This window comes from Stylophora pistillata, chromosome 11, assembly GCF_964205215.1.
Source record: "Stylophora pistillata chromosome 11, jaStyPist1.2, whole genome shotgun sequence".
NCBI classification, from domain to species: Eukaryota; Metazoa; Cnidaria; class Anthozoa; order Scleractinia; family Pocilloporidae; genus Stylophora; species Stylophora pistillata.
This window is the reverse complement of record NC_142529.1, coordinates 5,885,149-5,908,288: the sequence shown is the minus strand read 5'-3', so window position 1 is coordinate 5,908,288 and position 23,140 is coordinate 5,885,149. Positions and strand designations below refer to the sequence as shown.

General features: G+C 38.3%; 2 protein-coding genes across 5 annotated transcripts in view; both read right to left on the bottom strand.

Annotated features, from left to right (window-relative positions):
- LOC111342857 (receptor-type tyrosine-protein phosphatase delta) overlaps positions 1–23,140 on the bottom strand; it is a 75,465-nt gene that overhangs the window by 1,573 nt on the left and 50,752 nt on the right. Inside the window, exons 1-14 of one of the 4 annotated variants that reach the window (XM_088737367.1) lie at positions 21,689–21,871; positions 18,269–18,592; positions 17,113–17,260; positions 16,221–16,529; positions 15,657–15,959; positions 13,085–13,387; positions 11,787–12,086; positions 4,824–5,117; positions 4,042–4,344; positions 3,063–3,171; positions 2,494–2,803; positions 2,209–2,251; positions 1,594–1,860; positions 902–1,195 (exon numbers count right to left, since the gene is read on the bottom strand). In XM_088737367.1, coding sequence (XP_088593493.1) covers positions 902–1,195; positions 1,594–1,860; positions 2,209–2,251; positions 2,494–2,803; positions 3,063–3,171; positions 4,042–4,344; positions 4,824–5,117; positions 11,787–12,086; positions 13,085–13,387; positions 15,657–15,959; positions 16,221–16,529; positions 17,113–17,260; positions 18,269–18,562 — 3,277 coding nt within the window. In that variant the 5' untranslated portion in view covers positions 18,563–18,592; positions 21,689–21,871. Of the gene's footprint in view, positions 1–901; positions 1,196–1,593; positions 1,861–2,208; positions 2,252–2,493; positions 2,804–3,062; positions 3,172–4,041; positions 4,345–4,823; positions 5,118–11,786; positions 12,087–13,084; positions 13,388–15,656; positions 15,960–16,220; positions 16,530–17,112; positions 17,261–18,268; positions 18,593–21,688; positions 21,872–23,140 lie in introns of those variants that run through there. The other 3 variants (XM_088737364.1, XM_088737365.1, XM_088737366.1) reach the window with 3 other exon arrangements.
- Positions 6,450–10,940, bottom strand: LOC148719801 (uncharacterized). Its single transcript, XM_088737456.1, has 2 exons — positions 7,424–10,940; positions 6,450–6,576 (listed from the first exon to the last, which is right to left on the bottom strand). The coding sequence occupies exon 1, from the start codon at positions 10,510–10,512 to the stop codon at positions 9,289–9,291; it is 1,224 nt and encodes a 407-aa protein (XP_088593582.1). The 5' UTR covers positions 10,513–10,940; the 3' UTR covers positions 6,450–6,576; positions 7,424–9,288.

Sequence of the window (23,140 nt, the reverse complement as noted above, 5' to 3'; positions counted from 1 at the left end):
TAACACAGAAAACTGTAGTCTTACGGCAAACGACAACAACCAAACGATAAACAAAAAAAACTTCAACTACTCTTCTCTAAAAATCGCGCACGTCAACATTAAAAAAGAGTCCGCGTGATTTGCTTACGAGATTACTTCGTAACCTCAAAGCACGCGCACGCGAGTCGCGCGCGCACAAGTTTGTTAACGTCTTCTTAACAGCAGGCAAAGCCGTGGCAGCTGTTACAGCTATTCTTATGTAAGGCATGATCGACCTGCACACTAACAAATTTTCTAACTAGAGAAAGAAAATGCAACTTCACATTGAAAAACGTCGGTGTATGAGACCAGTACATGAGGTTGCTTTTGCTACTGACAAGATTAAACCTGTGTAAACAGCTGTATAAAGAAACCTAAAAACTTCATAACGAACTTAAAAGTTCCGAGAACACCTTCGAGACGTGGAAAGGAATGACAAGGACACATCGAAACCAGTCGCTAGACATTTTAATTTACCTAATCATTCTAAGTAACACATGGCAATCTGCGGTCTTTCCTTACACTTAGGTAGCACGAAAAGCGGTAAAAATCTTGAACAAAAGCTCATCTTTCAAACCGGCAGTCTAAATCCCACAGGGATCAACATACGCTTTTCATTCCACTAATTTATTCTTGTTTTTCTCGTTGCCATGTTCCCACCAATAACGTAGCTCCATTTTCTGCCTTTAAAAACACACACAACCCACAAGTCCTCTATTCGCTCCGACGAAGGGCTAACGCTCGAAACGTCAGCTTTTGTAATCGTTACGTTGGCCAATTTACCATCTCAACTTTGTTGATATATCCAAATTAAAAGTTCTGGGCTTTCCAAAATATTTTAGAAGCAACCTTTAAGCGCGTTCGAATTTTGAAGAATATTTACCGTCATCGAGATCTTGATTATCTATTGGAGCAACCAGAGTGATTTTGTACATTGTTGACCCAAAGGTGTTTGTAGCGTGGCACATATAATCCCCATAATCTTGTGCATCCCGTGGTGTGACAATGAGACTGTTATTCAATAACTTCATGTTATCACCAGTTGCAACCTCACCATCCTTCGTCCAAGAGGAGTTAAACGGAATATAACTTGTTGCTTGACATGAGAGAAAACACGGAGTTTGCTTTTCACATATCACTGAAGAAGGAGAGAGCTCTTCGATAATTCTGGGTGGCACTGTGTGCAAAACACGAAAAACATGAGACCAAAAGAAATTTTTACAAAATCGTATGCTCATACCAACGGAGAAGGGGATACTACCACGTAATTTTAGTTTGCGCGTTTAGTGGTGGTTTGCTTTGTTGTTACTGATGTATTTAATATCAACCTTTAGATTCAACAAGTAGTCCAAGACCTGTCAAAAGTGGCTAGATTATGGTTGAGGCTGTTTCCATGGTGATCAGCGTGGCGCTTAGTAAAAACATAGTTGGTCATTAACTTTGGTTGAAATTGGCAAATTCTATAACGTCTTGTTAAAAATTATACACCTACTCTTCCACATATTTCTCATAGAAGAAATGATCACTCAATTGCTACGCAATGTTCAGTGTAATTGTAAATGAGTTTCTACGTACCCGCGACAATAACTATCGTAGCTGTACGGCTCTCTCCAAACATGTTCACTGCTTTACATTCATAAACGCCACTGTCACCAGGAACAACATCTTGTATGAAAAGTATTTTGGCGTTGTTCTCCAACTGAGCGCGAGCTATACTGGTAAGTCCATCTTTGGTCCAGGTAACAGAGGCCTCAGGGTCTCCACTAACCTCACAAGTCAACACTACCAGTTCACCAATTGCTGTAATGGTTCTTTTAGGCAGATCTTTTATGATAGGTTTCCCTGATTATTAACAAACATGGATTAGACATGCCTTAACAAAGCTAAGGACACAAAGCAGCATGAAGGCTTTGCAGACTCTCCCTTTTAACTAAACAATAGGAAGAAAGCCCCTCGGTTGATAGCCAACCTCCAGGTTGATTACAAAAACAGATGACCGACCATAGAAACAGCATCAAAGTCTTTCATCGATAAGCAAATCACAGTTTAGACTACATTGGGTTACTGAGCGCCTAAAGTCTCTCAATAAGAAAATCGTACAACTGAAGCAAATAAGCCGGAAAAAATAACACTGACAAAACAAAAGAAAACAAAAGGAATCGCCAAAAACTGAAACTGAGGGAACAGTACCTTTGGTGTCAATGGTTACGAAATTACTTGACACATACACCGTCTGCAAAATAGAACCACAACACACTTATCATTAATGTGCAACCATGATGTGCGTTTGGGTATGGCATGGTGACTCACCAAGGCCAAAAAGCAGGTAATAACAGTAGGAAAAGGATTCAGGATGGGGAAGTTCCTGAGATATCAGGATGCAGACCTGGAATAGATCAATGGGTCGGTTTTGTTAATGTTTTTAAAATAACGAATAGACTTCCCTTTCGAATGACAGAGATTTTGTTAGAATACCTCGGAGACAAAAGCCCTGAGGAACACTCTGTAATTTGTATTCAGCTGGAGCGGTTTGTTGTAATAAACCTGATAACCACTACTTCTCTTTCTCCTTTCTTTACCACCGGATTGCGCTCCATTTCCAATAACAAATTCCTTATTTTTATAAAAATAATTTCCTCCAAACTGGAAAGCAACATAAGCAGCAGGGACGGACGATTTGTGCGCTTCTTCATACGTCATCATGTCTTGTGTTGTAAATCTTCCTGGTGGTTTAACAGCACCAGTATAGTTTGAGCTGTATGTTATGATGATAACTTGAAAAAACCTGCAAGATACGTGACAGGATATTAGTGGTGTCAATAGTATTTTGGGGTGTCAATTGTTACTTGTATTTTATTTTGCATCTGCACATGGCAATGCATATTTCTGAAAATGTTTACATTGAAAGAAAATGAACATAAACTGAAATTACATCATGTATACTGAAATATACGAAAGCCAAACTTTGATCGCCTCAAGCTCATGCTTAATTGCTTAGTTAGGAAGCACATAAAATTAACGTAAAATTATTAAGTCAGTCGTACCTTGCATTTCCAGGAAAACGTGGAAGCATTACTTTGGCTGAAATTCCACCTCCCTTTGAATTCGCGGAAAAAGAGGGCGAAGATGGTCTCTCTTTGGACCATATTTCAGCTGGGGAGAAGAGAAAGAAGGCTCAGTTACGTCGGGCACATCTAAAGATATTTGGAGAGAAAACAACACTTATTTTTATCGTTTAGCACAATTCTCGACATGTTAATGAAATGTCAAAAGTAATTAGGGATTCTGTTGGTTTTACTTCACTGCATTCTGAGTCCTCCGAAAAATTAGGACCACCTTCCATCACATTGGTAGAAGAAAATACTATGTGTGAATTCCGAATTCTGTGCTATTTCAAAAGGCACGTGAAGCCTTTCCTTTTCTGTTCTTAATTCAGTTGTTGGTACAGACCAACTTATCTACTTACAGTTCCACTTTGCTCAACGGCAAGACACCGAAGGTTTCGCTTTGAGAAACACTTTCGTTTTATGTTATCAGGGAACTGAAAAGTATAATGCTCCCAAACAATATGGATTACTTTCAATTCAACTTTCGAAATTTGTCGAACTCTTCATCGTGGTAAATAACACTACAAAGAGAAATCTAATTGTTTGTCTCACGATTTGGTCACTTGGGATGTGGATTGCAACGTTTCGACTGCATACTGCTTATCTTCTTTAGCCAAGTCGTTAACTAAGGTCTACTTACCTATTTACTAGCAAAGATTGGTAGCGATGGTGACAGCAAGAGCTGCAGTAGTAGTAGTGGTAGTAGTTGTAAAAGCAGCTCTCACTCGGGAGGAGAACATGTGAGGTTACATTACGTCTAAATGACACACTTAAAGAGCTCGTTAAACCCTCGCCTTGGCTCGAAACCTAAAACCTTTTTCCGTGTTTTCCAAATTTTCTCATAAGTTGTTACCATCTTTCAGTTCCACTCTCACCCTACTAATTACCTTATAAAGCTCTCTAAAAGCTTACTTACCCAATGTCTGCACAATTACAGGTCTGCTGTAGGGTCCAGGTCCCACAGCAGTGTAGCCTCTAACAGACACTTCGTACTTGGCACATAAAGAGATTCCAGTCACGAGAACATAGGTGATGGTCGTGTTAATGGTTGAATGAAAGGCAGACTGGACCTGCGTACAATTTTCCACTACAATGAGCCTTACTTCATATCTTATGACATTACCGTACGCTACTTCTCTTGGCAGTCCGAGCCAAGTTATATTGATGTTTGTGGAGTTTAGTGCAGTGGAGGATATCTCTTCTGGTCCACGAATAGGCTCTATTTGACAAACACGAAAAACAATTTTTATGATGTCTTAATTACTCTTGGATGAAAAAAAACTCAACTAACCTGAAACAGAATGACACGGTAATAGTCTCAAAATGTTTGAAATAAGCTTAATCTGTAACAGATATTGAAAGGTTATTGTTTAAAAAGATAAAACAAAAATACACGAAATAAATAAAAAGAAAGAAAAAGAAAAACGGGTTAGTATGCCTTAATGTACCTGTGATAAAAGTTGAGTTGGTCGGTAGTTCATGTTATTGAACATTTAAACATATACCTGAGATTTCTGGTAATGCAAGATAGTTACTTTCATTGTGAGCATATCAAATCATACAAACAGAAAATAAGTTAAAAATCTAGTTATTTTCAAAGATGAAGGATCACCAAGATGGGTTCGCTAGATGTTGTGATACATGTAAATGTGTCCAAGTGCACTGCAATTCACATAACGGTAAATTTAAGGAACACACCATATTCCTTGGTAGTTACAGTTATCGTCTCATTTGGACCAGGTTTAATAGTCACAGCTCTGACATGAAACTGATAAGTTACTCCTCCCAACACATCAACTGTGTGACTGAATGCGTTTTTGTCTATTCCAGAAATCTTTACTGGTGCAGCTCCATCGTGACTATAAAACAAATTGTAACTTCTGATAACTCCATTTGGCTCTGTAGGCTTACTCCAGGACAAGGTTATTCTTGGACCATGCGTGCTGCTGGGTGGCACACTAACAGAAGACAAAGACGTAGGTGCACTGGGGGCTGGAGGAACAAAGATAATGTGATTATTATTAGAAAAATGATACTGAAAACCAATATTATTATGTATGTTGATGACTACTAATCCCAAGCATTTTGTAGTGTGCTGTAAAAATGTAATACAGTCGAGCCTGTATTAAGGTGGCTCGTACCAGTTTCCTCGCGCGGGGAACAGGTTACTCTTGCGTGACGCGCGCGAGAGAAACGTGCGAAAGAAGTGCGAGATCAAAAGATGAAAATTCAAAACAAAGATGGCGGTGGGTGGAATTTTTTTCTACTTTTCTGAGAATTTTACCTAAGAGCTTGTATTCGATGTGTCGAGCGGCCACTTTGAATGCAGGAGATAGAAACTAAGATAACGAAGACGATTTTCGGGGAAGTAAAGGTTGCTTCACTTCACATTTAAAAGAAATATTCAACTGATATGAAATCTTGCGACGGCGAAAAAAGAAGAACTCAAGTGAAGGATAGTCTACCTGAAGTGGAAGAAGACTTTGAAACTTCAAGGAAAATAGTATGATATAGCCAGAAGTCATGTGAAGGATTTTTAAGGTGAGCTCGGGAGGCTGTCTTTGACGGCTGTTTAATGATTTTCTTAGCAGTAAACGTCTGTAAACATCAGATCGAAGGTGCTCGCGCGAGCACACGCAATTGTCAGCGGTAGCTAAAACAGATCATGAGCAAATGTCGATCTTATAGAATCCAGATTTTTAAATGCGCGAGAACGCGCGTGGAAATTGCTAAATTCACGAAAGCTATTGCATGAAAACAAGTCCAGTGACCCCTTCTTTTTATTTTTCCAATATGATAATAACGTCGAAAAGAATCATCAGAAAAAAAAACTAGAAAATTCTACGGAAGGAAATTTGCGATGTGTAAAAATTGCCTTTTTTGTAGATTTTCTGAAATTCCGCTCCGTAGAATTTTTAAAAATCTTTGTGCATTTTCCTTTTCAAGTGCCAAAAGCAATCACTGAAAAAAAATCAGGGGGTCACCGGATTAGTTTTCGAATTATTTAAGCCACAAGCTAAAAAATGCGTCTGAATAAGCCTATAAAAGCGTTGCCATGGAAACTGCTAGTGACGAAATGACACTTATTTTTGGATAACCAATGATTATGTAATTCAACCCCGTAAAAGTGTTCAACTGGCCTTGGTCAGTCTTTCTGTTGTATTCTTTCAAAGTTACAAACCATCAAAAAGATGAAAACCGGTACGAGCCACCTTAAGCAGCGCCATATTAAGCAAGTACGCTGTATTAGCCGGTCAGTTGTCAAAGTCACAACATTTTCCCCTTCAGTACTGTAAGTTTCACCTCTATTGCAAGGTTACCTCTGTTAAGCGGTCGTGGACACCCTTGACTGAGTCCCAAAGGTCTCTGTATTAAACGATCACATGAAGTAGAACCACCCCAATAAAAGTAAGAATAATCTCTCAAGTAAAATTGATTCCATTTTTATCCCCTAAAATCAATGACATCGATGTTAGCATTTTTAATTCAAATGTCCTCAAATCATTGCATATTATCTTCCTTTTTTTTGGAAGTAAGACAAACATTACCCACGAACATCATGCAAGTCACCATCTGGTCAATCGGTATTAAGCAGGTCAACCAGTGTTTGGCGGTTAGCCCGCCATGCCCCATGGTGGAAAGGAATAATCTAAAAATTGATAAATACAGGTTCATCTGAACAACTTAACATCCAAAGTCACGAAGGAAACTGCTAAGAGTTGATGAAGCGGAAGACCCTCTTAGTAATATGAAAAAAATCTAATTTAAGAGGTAAGGTAATTGTTTGAGCCTGAAGTCCACATCTGATGGCGAGCACCCAAAATCAGTCATTAATATCATCTTTGTATTCTAATTAGCAACCCCGCTCAAACGAATATAGAACATTCATCATTCAATAGTAAGCACAATTGGGGCGTCAACACGAGCCGTGAGCGACCCTCCTTATTATACCTTAATTAATAAAATGGATAGGAATGATAAATCAACAGAATGAAACTCGGAAATGTAAAAAATTACAGCAACAAAAATAAAAAAAGAAAGGAATCTTAACTATATTCGTATCACAATGATTCCGTAATGGAGCTAAACCGTTCATATGACAGCATACATTAACTACGTCTAAGAGAAACTAAGAACCCCTCGTCACTTGGTATTTAATTTTCAGGGCGTTGGGACGGTCTTAAGACGCAAATGAATGTAAATGACAACAGTTCATATATATATATGAAAGCAGCACTACAGGAGAAACGATAACACTGCGACAACACACGTCATGCAAGACTAGCAATGTGATATACCTGATTGAATGCAGCAAATGTAACGATCAGGGCAAAGCTCATCACCTTAGTTGTGATTTGAGCACTCTCGCATGGCAACATGCCTGCACTTGGTCCCACAAGTGTAGCGCCCAGGCAATGGTTTATTCCAGAGCTTGGCCCAGTGTCTGCACTGCACTGATGAGACCCACATAGGTCGAAACAGTGTGCACTGTCTGCAGTTATATACATATATATATATATATATATAAGAGCAGAAATGTAATGGTCAAGAGGCCAACTCCAATGTAGCTTTGTTGGTTTAATAGCTCTGACGTTTCGACCGTCTCGGTCTTCTTCAGGAGCATACTAATTACATGAGCAATATTCAAATTTAAAATTCGTGTCAACAGTAAACATGTCATGACGTAATAATATAAAAATAGAATAGATAACAGCGAAACGTGTCATGGTGTCTAAAATAGATAAATTAAAGTAGTTATAATTCATGTAGTAAGCTTATTGATAGTAGGATTGAGTCTTAATATCCAATAATTTTCTCTTGCTTTTCTGATTTCTTGATTTTGACTTCTAAGTTTTTCAATAACCGTAAGTCTAAGATTGGCAACTCCACAGTTCTTAAAATGTCTGACAGAGGGTATGTTTTTATGTCCACTCTTGATGTCGCTACGGTGTTGATTGCCACGGTGGTGAATTGGGTGACCTGTCTCGCCTACGTACTGATCGTTACATTTGCTGCATTCAATCAGGTATATCACATTGCTAGTCTTGCATGACGTGTGTTGTCGCAGTGTTATCGTTTCTCCTGTAGTGCTGCTTTTAACTGACCCTGTAAATTGCCCGTATGTTTTGCAGCAGTTGCATCTTATGTCAGCCCTACAGGGCCAGAATCCGGGACTAGTGGATTGCAATGGTTTCTGCTTTTTATATTTATGAGAGAAATGAATTTTGAGATTTTTGTTAGTTTTGAATGATCGACCACAGATTGTACAGGTAGTGTCAGATAGAACTTGAATGTGTGGACTGCTTATACCGTGTGGGGATTCATCAGTGGAGGGGGTTGTGTCAGCGGCTATCGGCGATCGCAGTCTTTTGTGGGTAAGCATCTGTGTTAAATTACGCCCTCTTCGATAGGCAACGAGAGGTGTTTCTTTGAATATGGCCTGTGTGTTGGACGAGGTCAAGAGTATTTGATGGTGCTCCTTGAGGATTTTGTGGATGTTTGGCAGTGCTGGTTTGTAAGTTATTACAAGTGGTACACGGTCAGTGGAGGAAATAGGTTTGCTTGTGAGCGCTTCCTGCCTTGATGTTCTCCTTGCTTTCATGATACATTCCTTAATCAACTTATTCTTGTAACCTCTCTTAAGTAGTATGTTGTGTAGCTCACGTGCTCGTTTTTCAAAAAACTTGTTGTCCGATCAGATGCGTCGTAGTCTCAATGTCAAGCTGTATGGGATGGATGTTTTAGTGTGTCGTGGATGACAGCTGGTCCAGTTTAGGTATTGGTGGGTATCGGTAGGTTTTGTGTATAAGTCTGTGCTAACTTCGCCGTTGTTTTTGATGATGACTCGAACGTGTAGGAAAGGGATGCTTGTAGTTGATGTGGTTTGTTCAAACTTGATGTGTGGGTCAAAGGAGTTACATTTGTTAAAGAAGTTTTTGAGTTTTTCTTCGCAGTGTGTCCATATGAAAAAGATGTCATCAATGTATCTGAACCAGACAAGAGGTTGGTCAGTAGCTTCTATCAAAAAGCGATTCTCAAGGCGACCCATGTAGAGATTTGCGTAACTCGGCGCCACTCGTGTTCCCATAGCTGTTCCTGTTTGTTGAATGTAATGTTTGCCTTGAAAGGTTAGGTTATTACAAGTTAGAACGAGATTGATGAATTATCCGATAGTTTCCCTTCTGTTGTTTGCAAAATTATTAAGGCGCATGAAGTAGTCGCATGCTTCCATGCCACCATCATGTGGGATGTTAGTGTAGAGGGATTTCACGTCCCATGTTACTAAAGTAGTCTCTGGCGGTAAGGTATGACTTTTGTTGAGTTCGACAAGTTTACAGAGAAAGTCGTTGTTGTCCTTGAGATGGGAGGGTAGTTTCTCGACCAGTGGCTGTAGTTGATCATCAATCCACTTCGAGATGTTAGTTGTGGCAAATTTGAGGGTGTTACAAATCGGTCGAGCGGGAGGTGGGCGTTGCGGTTTGTGTATTTTAGGTAAGAAATAGATATTTCCTGGTTGAGCGTTTTCCATTACCAGATACTCTGCTGTATTGGTGTTGATTACACCCTTGGAGTGGGCCTCTTGTACAGTTTCTTTTACTCTGATGATGAAGTCAGACGTGGGGTCGCTGGCCACATGTTTACATACCTTGTTACCGTTTTCATCAGTACCATTTAGTTGGTTGTAAGCTTCTGTTAGATAGTCCCTTTTGTTTTGCACTACTACTGCTGCGCCTTTGTCAGCTTGGAAAATAACAATACCACTATCACGTTTAAGCGATTTAATAGCTGCGCGTTCTAGCCTAGTGATGTTAGAGCGTTGCGCGTTGTGGGGCGCGTGTTGCAAGATGGCACGTTCTACTCCATTTAAATAGCAGTCTAAGGCTAGATCTCTGCCCGGAGATGGCGTCCAATTTAATTGTTTCTTGTAGGTGTTGTCATCGCCAAGCTCTGTGTTACTATTGTCGTCATTAGCAAAGTATTCCCTTAAGCGCATTCGACGACCCCATTGTTTGATGTCAGTAATGAGTTCAGTTTTGTTTACATTTGTCGGCGTGGGGACAAACTTCAGACCTTTACTCAAGATCCTGAGTTCGTGCTCCGATAATGTGCGGTCCGAGAGAATGATAACATTTTCGAAGTTGTTATAATTAGCTCGTGGTTTCGTGTTGCGTCTGCCACGGTGGGTCCGTCTGTGATGTTTATGATCTGGTGAATGGGCTGAATTCACAGGTGTGAATTGGCCGGATGCAATTACAGGATTATTACCCTGGTTGTCACGTCCAGTTGTGTTGTTGATCTGACTAAAGGACGAGTTTGGAGGTGTGTGGTGTACATTATGCAATCTGCAAGAGTGGGTTCTGCGTTTAACTTGATGATTTCCATGCATCAGTGGAGTAGATTTTTTACGGTTTAGAGGTACTTTTTTCGGTCCTGGGAGATTGTGTGATGTTGAGGCCGACGAAGGTGACGTAAATGAATAGGCATCCCGGGGTCGATAATCATTACATATAGGTGTGGGCAATGAAGGTGTTTTGTGTTTACTTACTTTAGACTTTTGCAGGGCAATGTTTTGGTGAAGTTTCTCTTGTTTTCTTGAGGTCAAGAGGCGATGAGTATTCTCATTTTGAAACTGAAGCCAGTGTTTAAGTACTTCAAGTTGTGACGTTGATAATTTATCGATTAGGATATTTTCTTTACTCTCGATTTGATTTCTCAGTGTCACGCTTTTAGCTTTTAGCTTTGTGTGATTTAACGAGGAGGTCAATTAAACGGTTTGAGCATTCCTTAGTAGCGTCATTCCATTGAACGAGGAGGTCTGTAGATCCCACTAGTGGTGTTAATTTTACAGTTAGACCCGGTGGTATGTATATATATATATATATATATATATATATATATATATATAGATATATTTATTTATATATATATATATATATATATATATATATATATATATATATATAACTCCGTATACGAGGGAAACCCTGACCCTGTACACCCCAAATAATCATACTTAAATAGAATAAATGTTTCAAAAGAAAATTTGCCCTGAGCGGGATTTGAACCCACGTCCCCCTGTTACTAGTCAGGTGTGATGACCACTACACTTTCAGGACAACCATGGTGTCAACACGGCAATCGAAGATGTGATTTACGTGATCGGAGATGTGGTCTCCCGGGAAACTTAATTTTCAAGGTGACAGGATAGGGGAAGCCTATAACCCCATATGAAACCCAACTAAGGAACTATTAAAAATATATATAGTTATATGTATATATAACTGCAGACAGAGCTGTTTCGGCCTTCTGGGCCTCATCAGTGCCGTGCTGATGCTGGGATGGGGGAGAACCGACTTTCGGCGTTAAAGGTATTGGTTTGTTTCAAGGGATAATCTAAAAAATAAATTCAGGTTCATCTCACCAACTGAACAACTTAAGTCATCAAAGCAAACTACTGCATGATTAATCACATCGCATTACGAAGACGAAGATCTCATTAATACCGAGTTAAAACTAAACGAAGAGCCAAGATAAACTATTTGTGCCTGAAGTCCACATTTGAGAGCTATCATCCTTAATCAATCAGTATTATCACCTTCATCTCAACAACTATGATGGCATTATTTTTCGAATGTTGGTTAAGGCACTTCTGATTCTCACCATCTTCCATTGTTGTCCTGAACACAGCAGAACTATTTGGTCCATCACCAGCAGAAGTAAAGGCCAACACTTGAAATTCATATTTTGTGTATTTGTCAAGGTCGTTAACTCTTGTTGCTGATGTCTTTCCATTGTTAATAGTCAAGGGGGTTGCAGAACTCAAGTCAATCTTTTTATAATACAGTTTAAATCCTTTGATGATTCCATGTCTGGAGTCTTGTGGTGGAAGCTTCCATGAAGCTGTAATACTGGTTGAAGAGTCCACTGTGACGATGAATTGTGAGGGAGGTTGTGAAGGAGCTGCAATTGAGCAGTCATGTTTTAATCAGCATCTTTAGTTAATAAATAATGTATAGATTCTGTTTATAGTGTAGCTAACTTACAGCTTCAACACAGAAGTTGTTTTTCAGAGAGATATTGATATTGATGCCTCCCTGAGAGGGCGGCACATTCGGACTGAAAAATGTTTAAGGTTGAAATGAAATTACGTAATACGCAAGCTTGATTAAGATACATGTCACAGTATTTGATGTTGGTTATAACAGATTTCATTTCCAGCGGACAAGACAAAAGGCTGCTATCATAATTTTGGTACACTTAATTTTCTCCATTCAATTACTTTCAAACTTTGTTACTATTTTTCGATCGACACTTCCATATAGAAATTTAAAACTCACAACTGCAGTAACAAAGTTTCTAAGAAATGTTTAAAACTATAATAAAAGATTAAACCTCGTAGAAGCCCAAAAAGAATACACCATTGCATGTTTTAACATTGTATACTACATTTACAAACGTAGCTTTGACTGTAGAAAACATTTTAAAAAAATTCAAACCCGACTGTCATAACATGGGCAATAAAAACCTTGCAGAAGCCCAAAAAATACTTCACAACATGTTTTAACATTGTATGCTACATGTACATGTGTACCTTTGATGGTTTAAAAAAGTTTTAAAATTGTTCAAATCTGATTGCGATAATTAATTGTGATGTTATTTCCCTTGTGACCTTATCACTTTCAAAAGTGCCAACACCCCACTACACTAGTACTCTACTTCAGCCGTCATGAAATTGAACATTTGGAAGCACCTTGTTGTTGCTTAATTTCGCGAAAATGGAATGGCATATTTTGCCGGACTTCAATTTCGCATTTTGGCCAAAAATATATATTAATAGGAAATACGGATTTCTCAAAAATGGTCACAATACAGATCTGCATTAACAAACAGTTAGCCTTGGAATTGGTACAACTGATTTTAATCTTCCGTAACAATAGTTTCCACAATCCTTATCTTACCATCCTCCTTTGTTTTACTAAAAACAGCTGCACTTATTGTTCCGTCTCCAACAGAAGTGAATGCCAAGATTTGAAATCCATATTCAGTGTACTTATTAAGCCCAGTGACCTCTTTTGTGCGAGTTGCCGGATTGCCAATAAGCTGCTCGTCTGGTGACCCTGAAGAGCCTTTCTTTTTGTAGAACAATTTAAATCCTGTGATGATTCCATTTCTGGAGTCTGCTGGTGGTAACTGCCAGGATGCTGTTATACTTGTAGAAGTGGTTGCAGTCAGAGTAAAGCCATTGGGAGGCTGTGAGGGAACTGCAAATAAAAAGTTGTACTATCAATAAAAAGTAAAAATAATCATCACAATAACCAGAGTCTTTGTGATCGTCATCCTTTTATCACTACAAACCAGATAATCGCTTAGTAGCAACGTTGTTACTTTCTAATACCCTGTCCACCATTTTCTTTCGTTACACTTTCGCGACTTTGCTGTAAATTGATTCGATTCTAACTTTCTGCGACTAATTTGACGTGTTCTCGTTGCATGCAAATTGCCAGGCATGCAATCTACGTTGAAAATATGCTTTATTCGAAAATGACCTTGGGGAATCAAAGTTTGTTTTTCCTTCGATTTGTAGGATGTCTCTTCTGGTGAGGAGAATCTGAAATTTGACTCAGAATATTAGTGCAGTTATAGCTGTTTTTTTTTTTTGTTTTGTCTTTTTTAATCACTGTTATTAATGCAACTCAAGAACAAACTAAAAGAAAAGAAAAGAAAACAAAACAAAAAAGAACAGCTGACCCAAATTCAAAAATAAGCAGTCAATGACTGCATGTAGCTTACTGCACCTGTTATTACTTAGGATACCGAATTTAACCACCCTAAAATGACACTAGAAATTACTCACAACTTAAGATATAGTCACAAATTAATCGAATGAAGCCTTACACTGCTTTAGGAAGTAAAATGTTTTAAAAATCCGAGCTTTCGCCGATCAACGGCATCATCAGAGAAAAGATAATATTCCGGGAGCGCTTTATACATGTGTAAAAGGGTGTGTGGTGAAATGTGTAAAAGATGTGACTATGTATGAAAACTGTAGAAATAAAATGTAAATGGAACATAATTAAAGCTCTAATAATGGACCGTTATAAACAAAGGCGGACCTCTAAAAGAGTTAAAAACTTGTCTAAAACATGAGATACTAAAATAGAAGTTCTGCGAATTTACTACATTCTTCCCGGGAATTGAGTGTGGGCTTGTACTTTCTAATGGAAAATGCTTCGCAAAGGCGTAGACTAGCGGGATCGTTTTCATTATGATAATCTTGACATCAATGCCTTCATGGTCTTTGTTTTGGCAGGAATGGACTGATATGTTTTTTTACGGACGAGTTTCCGTTGCTGAGATGTTCCTTTACGCGGTCGTGGATGAAGCGTGTCATACTATCAATGTATTGTTGATTGCAGCTGTTGCATGTGAGCTGGTATTCTACATTTTGTCGTAAACGTAATCCGGTGCTAGAGATGGGGCACTTATCTCTGATGCATTTGCGTACTTTGGGGGTGTGGCATACGGCTTGTTTGAGTGTGAAGGATCCTTATCCCTGATGATGCCGTTGATTGGCGGAAGCTCTCTTTTTTAAGACATTTTACTTCTTACAGCAGTGCAAGGCTTCATTCGATTAATTTGTGTACATATTTCAACAATGCTGCTGAAGGACAACATGAACAGATTTAAGATTTAGTGCAACCAAAGATGCAAGCTCCGTGATGAATGAAAGAAATATATTTAGTATATTTAGGGCCCCTATGGATACCAGCCTTGAGCTGAATGGGCTACCCTGTGTAAATAAAGTTTTACTTACTTATTTACTGTAAATATAATAAGCTCATTCATTGACACCTGAACCACCCGTAACCACCCCTACCTCCCTTACTAAGCAGAATTTTGTCCCAAAACTTCCTCTATCGTTAGGAGATCAACAAACTAATCAGAATCCTTTGTTTGCAAAGATTATTTTGATGGCTTTAGGGGGTACTAGAGGGGCATCATTCTATTCCTTCACACCAAATGATCAAATATTTGAAAATATGTCATCCTTCAAAAATTTTATGTCGGATTTTTCATTCCTTTGCAATCGAGCTAGACCTTGTGGAACTCAGAACAGAATAGAATCTGACAATTACGAATTTGAAACGCAGCTAAGGGTGCATCATCAAGGTCTAACTCCAAGAGGAAGGCTACCAATAATAACAGGAAACAGAATTGTCAACATTCGTTGGCATGCAAAAATTTATGAGTAAATAGTAATTATTTGATGGCCAATCAGAATAAATCAGAATACTCACACTGTTATTCATATTAAGATAATTACCTTACCAATAATGACTCACTTATATATCGATATGGTCATAGATATGGTCATACTCATCATATACATGTAATTGCATAACTGTACAATTTCGTTTTTCGTTCCACTTCAGAAAGCTGTATGAGAAATAATTATTATGCGTGTATCTGGTCTTTTGTTTAAAAGTTTTTAACTTTTTTGAAGAATACAAAACAAGCAATTGTTCTAACCGTCTTCTTTTGTTCTGTTACGAACCACAGAGCTGTTTACTCCATCACCAGCAGAAGTAAAGGCCAACACTTGAAAGTCGTACTCTGTGTACTTGTCAAGACCATTGACATCTCTGCCTAAAGTTGATTCACCATTGATAGTTAGGATGTTTCCTGACCCTGAAGAGTCTTTCCTTTTGTAAAACAACTTGAATCCTTTAATCATTCCATTTCTGGAGTCTTTTGGTGGTAGTTGCCATGATGCCGTAACACTGGTAGAAGAGGTTGCAGTGACTTTGAAGTTGGATGGAGGTTGTGAAGGAACTGCAATTGGACAATAGCGTCTTAATTAGTTTAACTACCAGTAGAAATGACTGAAAAACCTTATGTCATATCTTAACTTGCTGCATGAAATTATTGCTGTTGTCTTTTGTTGAAGTAATCAGTTGAAACCTCACTAGCTAGATGTTTACCCTTCTCATGATGTGTTTAGTATCTCATTGTCAGGAAATGCCTGATAATGATGGAAAAAATCACAAAAATGTGGTTCACAGATCCTTTCATTATCCCTGGACTGTCACATACCACCACCTTCCATCGTTCTTTCCACCTCAACAAAACTTTTTGGTCCATCTCCATCAGATGTGTAGGCCAACACTTGAAATTCATACTCTGTATACGTATTAAGCCCAGCCACAAGCCTGCTTAATGTTGATCCACTGGTAACATTCAAGAAGTTAAAAGACCCTGCAAAGCCCTTCTCTCGGTAAAATAGTTTGAACCCCTCGATGTTTCTTCCATGTCTGGCAAATACTGGTGGTAACTGCCAAGAAGCTGTAATACTGGTAGAGGAGTTTGCAGTCAGCTTAAAAGAAGCAGGAGGTTGTGATGGAACTGAAAATAAAGAAAAACCGTAACATTTGCTGGTTAATTAATAACATACTGTAAACTTCATTAAAGTTAAGTGATAATGCCTATTAAATTATCAACATGAACTTCATTAGTTCCATTAGCTAATGCATTGACAGCATTCTAATGGTTAGTTTTTTCTGTAACATCTGACTTCCACATAACCCTGTATGTATCAACAAAGAAGACTACCATCTTTATTCTGAAGAATTGCTTTCTTAAAATCCAACTTACTTTTTAATATTATACAATTCAGCGCAATTGGGAGGGTAAATTTGTGATCATATCATAGGATCATTAATTTTGCTTCATGTGTAGTGTATACATGGGCAGTCTGTCACTAGTGCACAGGATCAAAGCATAGTGGATAAAATATTTTGGGTTAAACTGCATCAGTACCTGTGAGGTGTTGATTCGAACATTTTATTATTTCCAGCTCTAAAACTTTAATGAGTCAGTTAACCAGGAGCAGTAACCATTGAGGGATACTTAGCTTTCCATTAGCAAATAGCTTTAATAATAACTTTGATTATGTAGATCTCAAGGTGAAAAGTGTTCAAATAGTTACCTTTAGTTAGAGGTATTCCATACACCTCCACTCTCAAAACTTTATGGCCATGTCGTCGTGTTGGCACAAGGCGGATGTATCTTGCACTTGAAGATTTATTTAGACTGTTTTTTACGATGCTATCTTTGTCTGTATTTCCAGGAAAAATCTAGAGTTGGTAGCAGAACAAGAGACCTCATTTTTCACATATTTTAATTAAGATAATGCATCATTAACCACAATAATCACCACTTAATCCAAGAACATAAACTTTTAACTTATGACAGAGAACGATGCTACTAGCATTCTGAAATAAACTTGGTTTTCCTGCATGCACACATGCACCTATGAAACTTATCCTGATTGCAATTTATCTTAAGGATTGTAATTTAACTGTTTTTGAAATACGTAAATTATACTATTAAGTTACTGGAATACAGTAGAAAGTTATCTAGATAATGCAAAGTCTCTAAAGCGCTTCACAATAAAAATATAATAAAACTTAAAATACCCTAAGATATATAACAGCGTTCAAAAAGAAAAGTTTTCAGAGACGACCTAAAGGTACTAACTACTAATAATCTAACTGGATAGACAGTTCCACAGCTAGGGGGCACAAACAAAGAACAGCACAGACTATCTCTTAGGTCCTTCAAAATCATAAAAACATGCCTTTGAAATTTTACACGGAGAAAAGGGGAAAGATCCATACAGCAAGATGTCAAGTTAACCAGGTTCACGGATCAAAAAGTTTCATTCCTAAATCAAACTACTCCACACCAGTTAAGTATAAATTGAGTGGTCATTACAAACACTGGTGTACCCATAAAAACAATTAACTGTTTGCAGGTAGCATCTGTGACAACAAATTGTAACATTATCTTCTTGTCTCTTACAGGAGCTTAAATGTGCGCAAGGGAGTGTCTCTTTTAAATTAAGCAATATATTAATGGGCATCACTTTGAATTACCGAGAAGTGCTGAATGTGAGGTGTGAACTGCATGATCCGGTTGAGCTTTTTAAGTTTACAATCAGTTAAAAAAGAGAACTCATCAAAACTGAAATTTTGAAAAAGGAAACAAATCCCATGAAACCTTATCTTGACGCAGAAAATTTGATAACTGCACTAAATGTAAATTAAGCATTAATTATGTTCACAACCTTCACATAGACCAACCTTCACTTTATTGTTTTCTTTGTAGATGCTAAATGTGTTATCATTAAGTGATAAACGAATCTTGTAATGTGTGGTCCACTCTTCTGCAGCTGTATTTTTTTTTGGATTTCCTTGAGTGGCTACAGCGCAGATAATATACTCATACAACAGATCAATTTGTAGGTAGTCATCAACATTATTGTTATTCTTGGACGCCCATGCTCTATCCTTCTTCAGTCTGCCATTTTTTGCTGCATATCTTTCATTAAACTGTGATGAGGCGCTGAAGCTGCTGTCTGGAATTTTTACCACCATTTTCCAAACCTATGGCACTCCTATCACAAGCTGCGAGGTAATTATGATAATAAACATGATAAATCCTTAAATCTTTCCACTTCATATCTTCTGCCACATCTGAAGGATCTCACCCCAAGTTAATTATTTCTGTTACTCATAACAATTTTTTTCAACTTTTCATGTGAGCTTCAATTCACAATTATTTCCATCCAAAATGAATGTTTGAGCACTTGACAGTAAATTTACAATTAATTTTACTGCATTACACTGATTGCAATTATGGCCAAAAAATTTATAACCAAACTATAAGTGTTGAAAAGTCTCTAAACTTTTGCGACATAATATATGATACAGAAGTACATGTAACTTTCAGAGCTTTCAATGTGGCCTAGTCTGAGCATTGTCTGGTGTATAGTTGATTACAAGGGTTGTAACCCAAAAGCCTTAATGCCCCATTAACAGTGTGCATGATGTTTTATACAGGAAGCTTTCGTTAAGGAAATAAAGGCCTTCTTCCTTTTTAATATAGCCCTTCCTTAGCTTAGTCCATACTGTCAAAACCTCGGTTGACCTTCTTTGCAATCAGTTAATGTCATACAATTGGTGCATTTTCACTAACATAGACGGTACACTTGTGCATTAAGACCAAAAATATGAACATTCCTCCCTCTTCTCACCCTGTTCCTCTTCTAGATGGATTTGTCTCAGTCTTGGGTGAATACATACAATGTTAAAGTTGGAAGATATCAAATTGCAAGAGTTTCATCAGGACTCTTAACTCTGCTTCTTTGAGTTTCACAATTCACAATTTCACCGCAAATCACAAACAACAACCCCTAATTAAACTTTGGTCATCACAAAAAATAAGTTGATGGTTAAGTGGTGGGGAGCCCTATATATATGGTATGGTTGGGTTTCAGGTGACGTCACAAGCTTTGCTGAAGTTAGTGTCCGCCATGTTGGTGTCCCTCGGGTGTCAAATTTATGAATAATTAGTCGATTTCTATGTGAAGCCCTCTCTCTTATCGCCGTATTATTTCGCCAACTACATGAATATCCAGGAAGAAAAAAGCGGTATAAGTATCTGGCATTCATCTTAAGGTATCCCAGTGCTCTCTGAGTATGTCGAAAGCTTAGAGAGTTGAAAGGAAAGATGTTTGCAAAAGATCTCGGTCATTGGGGTTGACCCTGCAAGCATACCAGCCGAGAAGTTCAGTCCAAAATGCTTGCCTCCTGTGGAAGCCTCGGACCTGCTGAGTTACCTCGTTCTTGAGACCAGCTTCTACACCAAGAAGCAGTTCAAGGCGTTCAAGAGTCTAAAGGCGTTTAATCAAATGGTGTCGGGATTTGTAACCTCAGTTGTAGGCAAAGTAATCGCCGGCAAGTATGCCGTGAGAGCACGAGTTTGGCATTCACAGCATATGAATGATCCTTTAGTGAACATTTGGGTCATTTCCGAAAACGATGGGACTATTTTGTCAGCCCATTGCTTTGGATGCAAAGCTGGATTGGCTGAGTCATGCTCACATATCGCGAGTGTTTTAGTTATGTTAGAGGCAACTACTAGAATTCATGGCAAGGTCGCTGGGTGTCACGAAATCTCAGACACCGAAAACTCAGGTCCCTCGAAGTGTTCCCCAAGCCTCCGAAGTGCTCCATAATTCGATAGTGCATAGCATAAAGCATGAACCAATTTTTTTATAATATAACCGGTGGAATAATGCAACAAATCCGACGCGAAAGACGAACAACAATATCAAGAGTGATTCTTCAGTGAGGCGAATCGTGACGGCGCTGAAGCCGAGTCTTCTTTCGCGTTGTTTTTCTCTTTCTGCCTCATTTAAGAACTCTAGCCCAAGGGTCGCAAAATTGTCTTCGTTTTGGGACTGGTGGGCCGAGTCTCTGTTTGTATCCATTATTATCGCGAGATATTTAAGAATTTTAACAGAGCGACAACAAGGATCTGTGCGACGAAGTACAAAAAGGTAAACAAACGTCCCTTTCGGCTCGTCAAAATCACGCCACATTTTAATACTTTGGTGTTGGAGCGAGCGCATTTGATCCCGTTAACTGTGAATGAAAAGTTCAAAATTAACGGGAAAAATGGAGGAAATCTAAGCTAAATGAAGTCTTGTGTCACTCTAAAATGTTTTAATACTCAACCATCGGACGATTTTGCGAAACGTGCAACTTGCGGCCTTGCTTTTGCTGCTTCAGTTGGATGAAGACCCAAAAGGTCAAAATACACGAGGGATTACCAGGAGTGATCATGAGTCGAGTTTATCTCTTGAATTTTCGAGAAGTCTGAGTTTTCGGGGTGTGAGTTTTCGTGACACCCCAAGCTTACTTGCACTCAGGTAAAATGCCCATGGATTTTGCCGACATAGGTCAATGAAGTGCCGTATGCGAGGGCTAAAGACATCGATTTCTCATCGGCTAAGAAGCTCAAAGAAAAGCTCGACCAAAAAATCGAGGATCTACAACAGCCGCAAGCCTCGAACAATACAACAACTTCTAGTTCCTCCTGTTCTTCCCCTTGATTTGTGATGATCTTAGGTATAGCGCATTAGATCATATATATAATGAATTTTGCGCCATAGAAATAATAAAATTATTAAATTATTATACGAAAAAATCCTTAGTCTTTATGCTTTCCACTTTTGCTCGAACAGCCAACAATAATGCATAAAACCATCCCTTCTTTCTCACATGAACTCTTCGTTAGATACGGTTTGTTTACGCTCGAGGGACACCAAGATGGCGGATAGTAACCGTTGCTAAGGTATTGGTCACGTGGGTGAAACCCAAGGATACATTTTACAATATATATCATAGCATAAAATTTTATTGAAATGTTTACCTCTATATGGCATTGGGCATGAAAAACACGAACTACTGGAATAATCAGTGGATATAATACCCTACTACATGACTGACAAACACAGGTCATTAAATTGGAAAACTTTCTTTGACAAAAAAGACAGGAAAACATCTGTAATTTTTTCTTCTTTTTTTCCCTTTCACAAAAATGTCATATTCCTGGTGAACATGACACAATTTTAGGTTACTAAATGGCCAATTTGATAAAATGTTGAGCTTTTATATATTCCCGAAATCAAGCACCATTAAATGTTTCACACTCACTTGGCTTTTTTTCCACTCCAAATACCTCTGTTCTCATACACACCCCACCCTGGTGTGTTTGTGGCAGGAATCGCACATATCTTGTCAACACTCCGTAAACAACATGCTTTATGTCTGAGTTCCTATCATCATTTCCTCTCAAAAGCTAAAAAAGAAAAAAAAAACAGATGAAACCCTCACACTCATCGTTGATATAAATTATTGCTCCTGATACGGGATGTATTTTCCACCTTGACTTGTCCACCTTCCATGTAGTCTGCCCAATTTGTCCCATCTGTGGATAATTGTAGTCTGTAAGTCTTAACCCACTGATCTCCTTTAGAATTCCCTTGAGTAGACACAGCACATATGATATGAAGTGTCTGTAGATCAATCTGTAGATATGGGTTAGTGGCACTTGTTCCTGCACACCATGATGATCCTGATGTGTAGTTCAGTCTGCCATTCTTGGCAGGTGTGCTGGAAGGAGAAGCACTTATTCCACTGTCTGGAATTCTTCCATCTTCCATTCCAAGATTGAACTCAACACAACCTACAAGTTTAAAAAAATATCTAAAGCATTATTACAAATAAAAGGGAAAAATAATCAGTTATGAACACTACAAAGATTTAAGGGGGTAAAATGACAACTTCAAAAAGTGAATGGCCACAATTTGGCTGACTCTTCTCAACAAAAATCTTCCAATGTAGGATCAAAATGAACGTTGTAACTTTGTAACAATCAAGCAACCATTTGCTGGCATGCAGTCCTAGATTCATCCAGGCATCAGACCTACATGTACATGTAGTCTTCTGGTCAGCTAAGAAAGACCCTTGGCTTGGAATGAGGGCTCATGGCTGTTTTCCAAGGATTTGACTGCTATGAGAGCCATGCATATTTCATATGTGGCCTGACTGGAAACAGTGGTAACCCCTAGATATCCCTAACTTAGTTGTCTTCCATCCCTTAAATAAGTGTCATTCATTGGCCATGCATAAAAATGTATACTTTTGACTCCATCGCACACCACATACACAGCTTTCAAAAAAATTTCATTTTCATTTAGTTTTTCATCAATTGCATTGGATTTTCAAAGAGGGATATCATTAAAGCAAAGTGTTTTAACTTCTAACTTAACTTTTAAAATCATATCATGCCATCAGTTGGCCAAACACGTATAATTACTGTATTCTAATAATACTGCAGTAAAAGACCTCAATACTATGCAGCACAAAAGAGTCAACTTTGGTACTTTGAATGTAAAATTGGGCTAGTTCAAAGTTCTGTTACAAAGTTTTCTAATCCAAAGATCAGCTCATAACCTTTTCCACAGTTGTTACACCAGACTCAATTAAAAAATCAGTTAAACATCTTTTCAGAATTCTTACCATCTTTCATGGTTCTCACAACCACTACAGGAGAACTCTTTGGTCCATCACCAGCTGAAGTGAAGGCCAACACTTCAAATTCAT

Coding starts and splice junctions, on each gene's coding strand:
- LOC148719801 (XM_088737456.1), bottom strand. CDS start 10,512: ATGCATGGAAATCATCAAGTTAAACGCAGAACCCACTCTTGCAGATTG.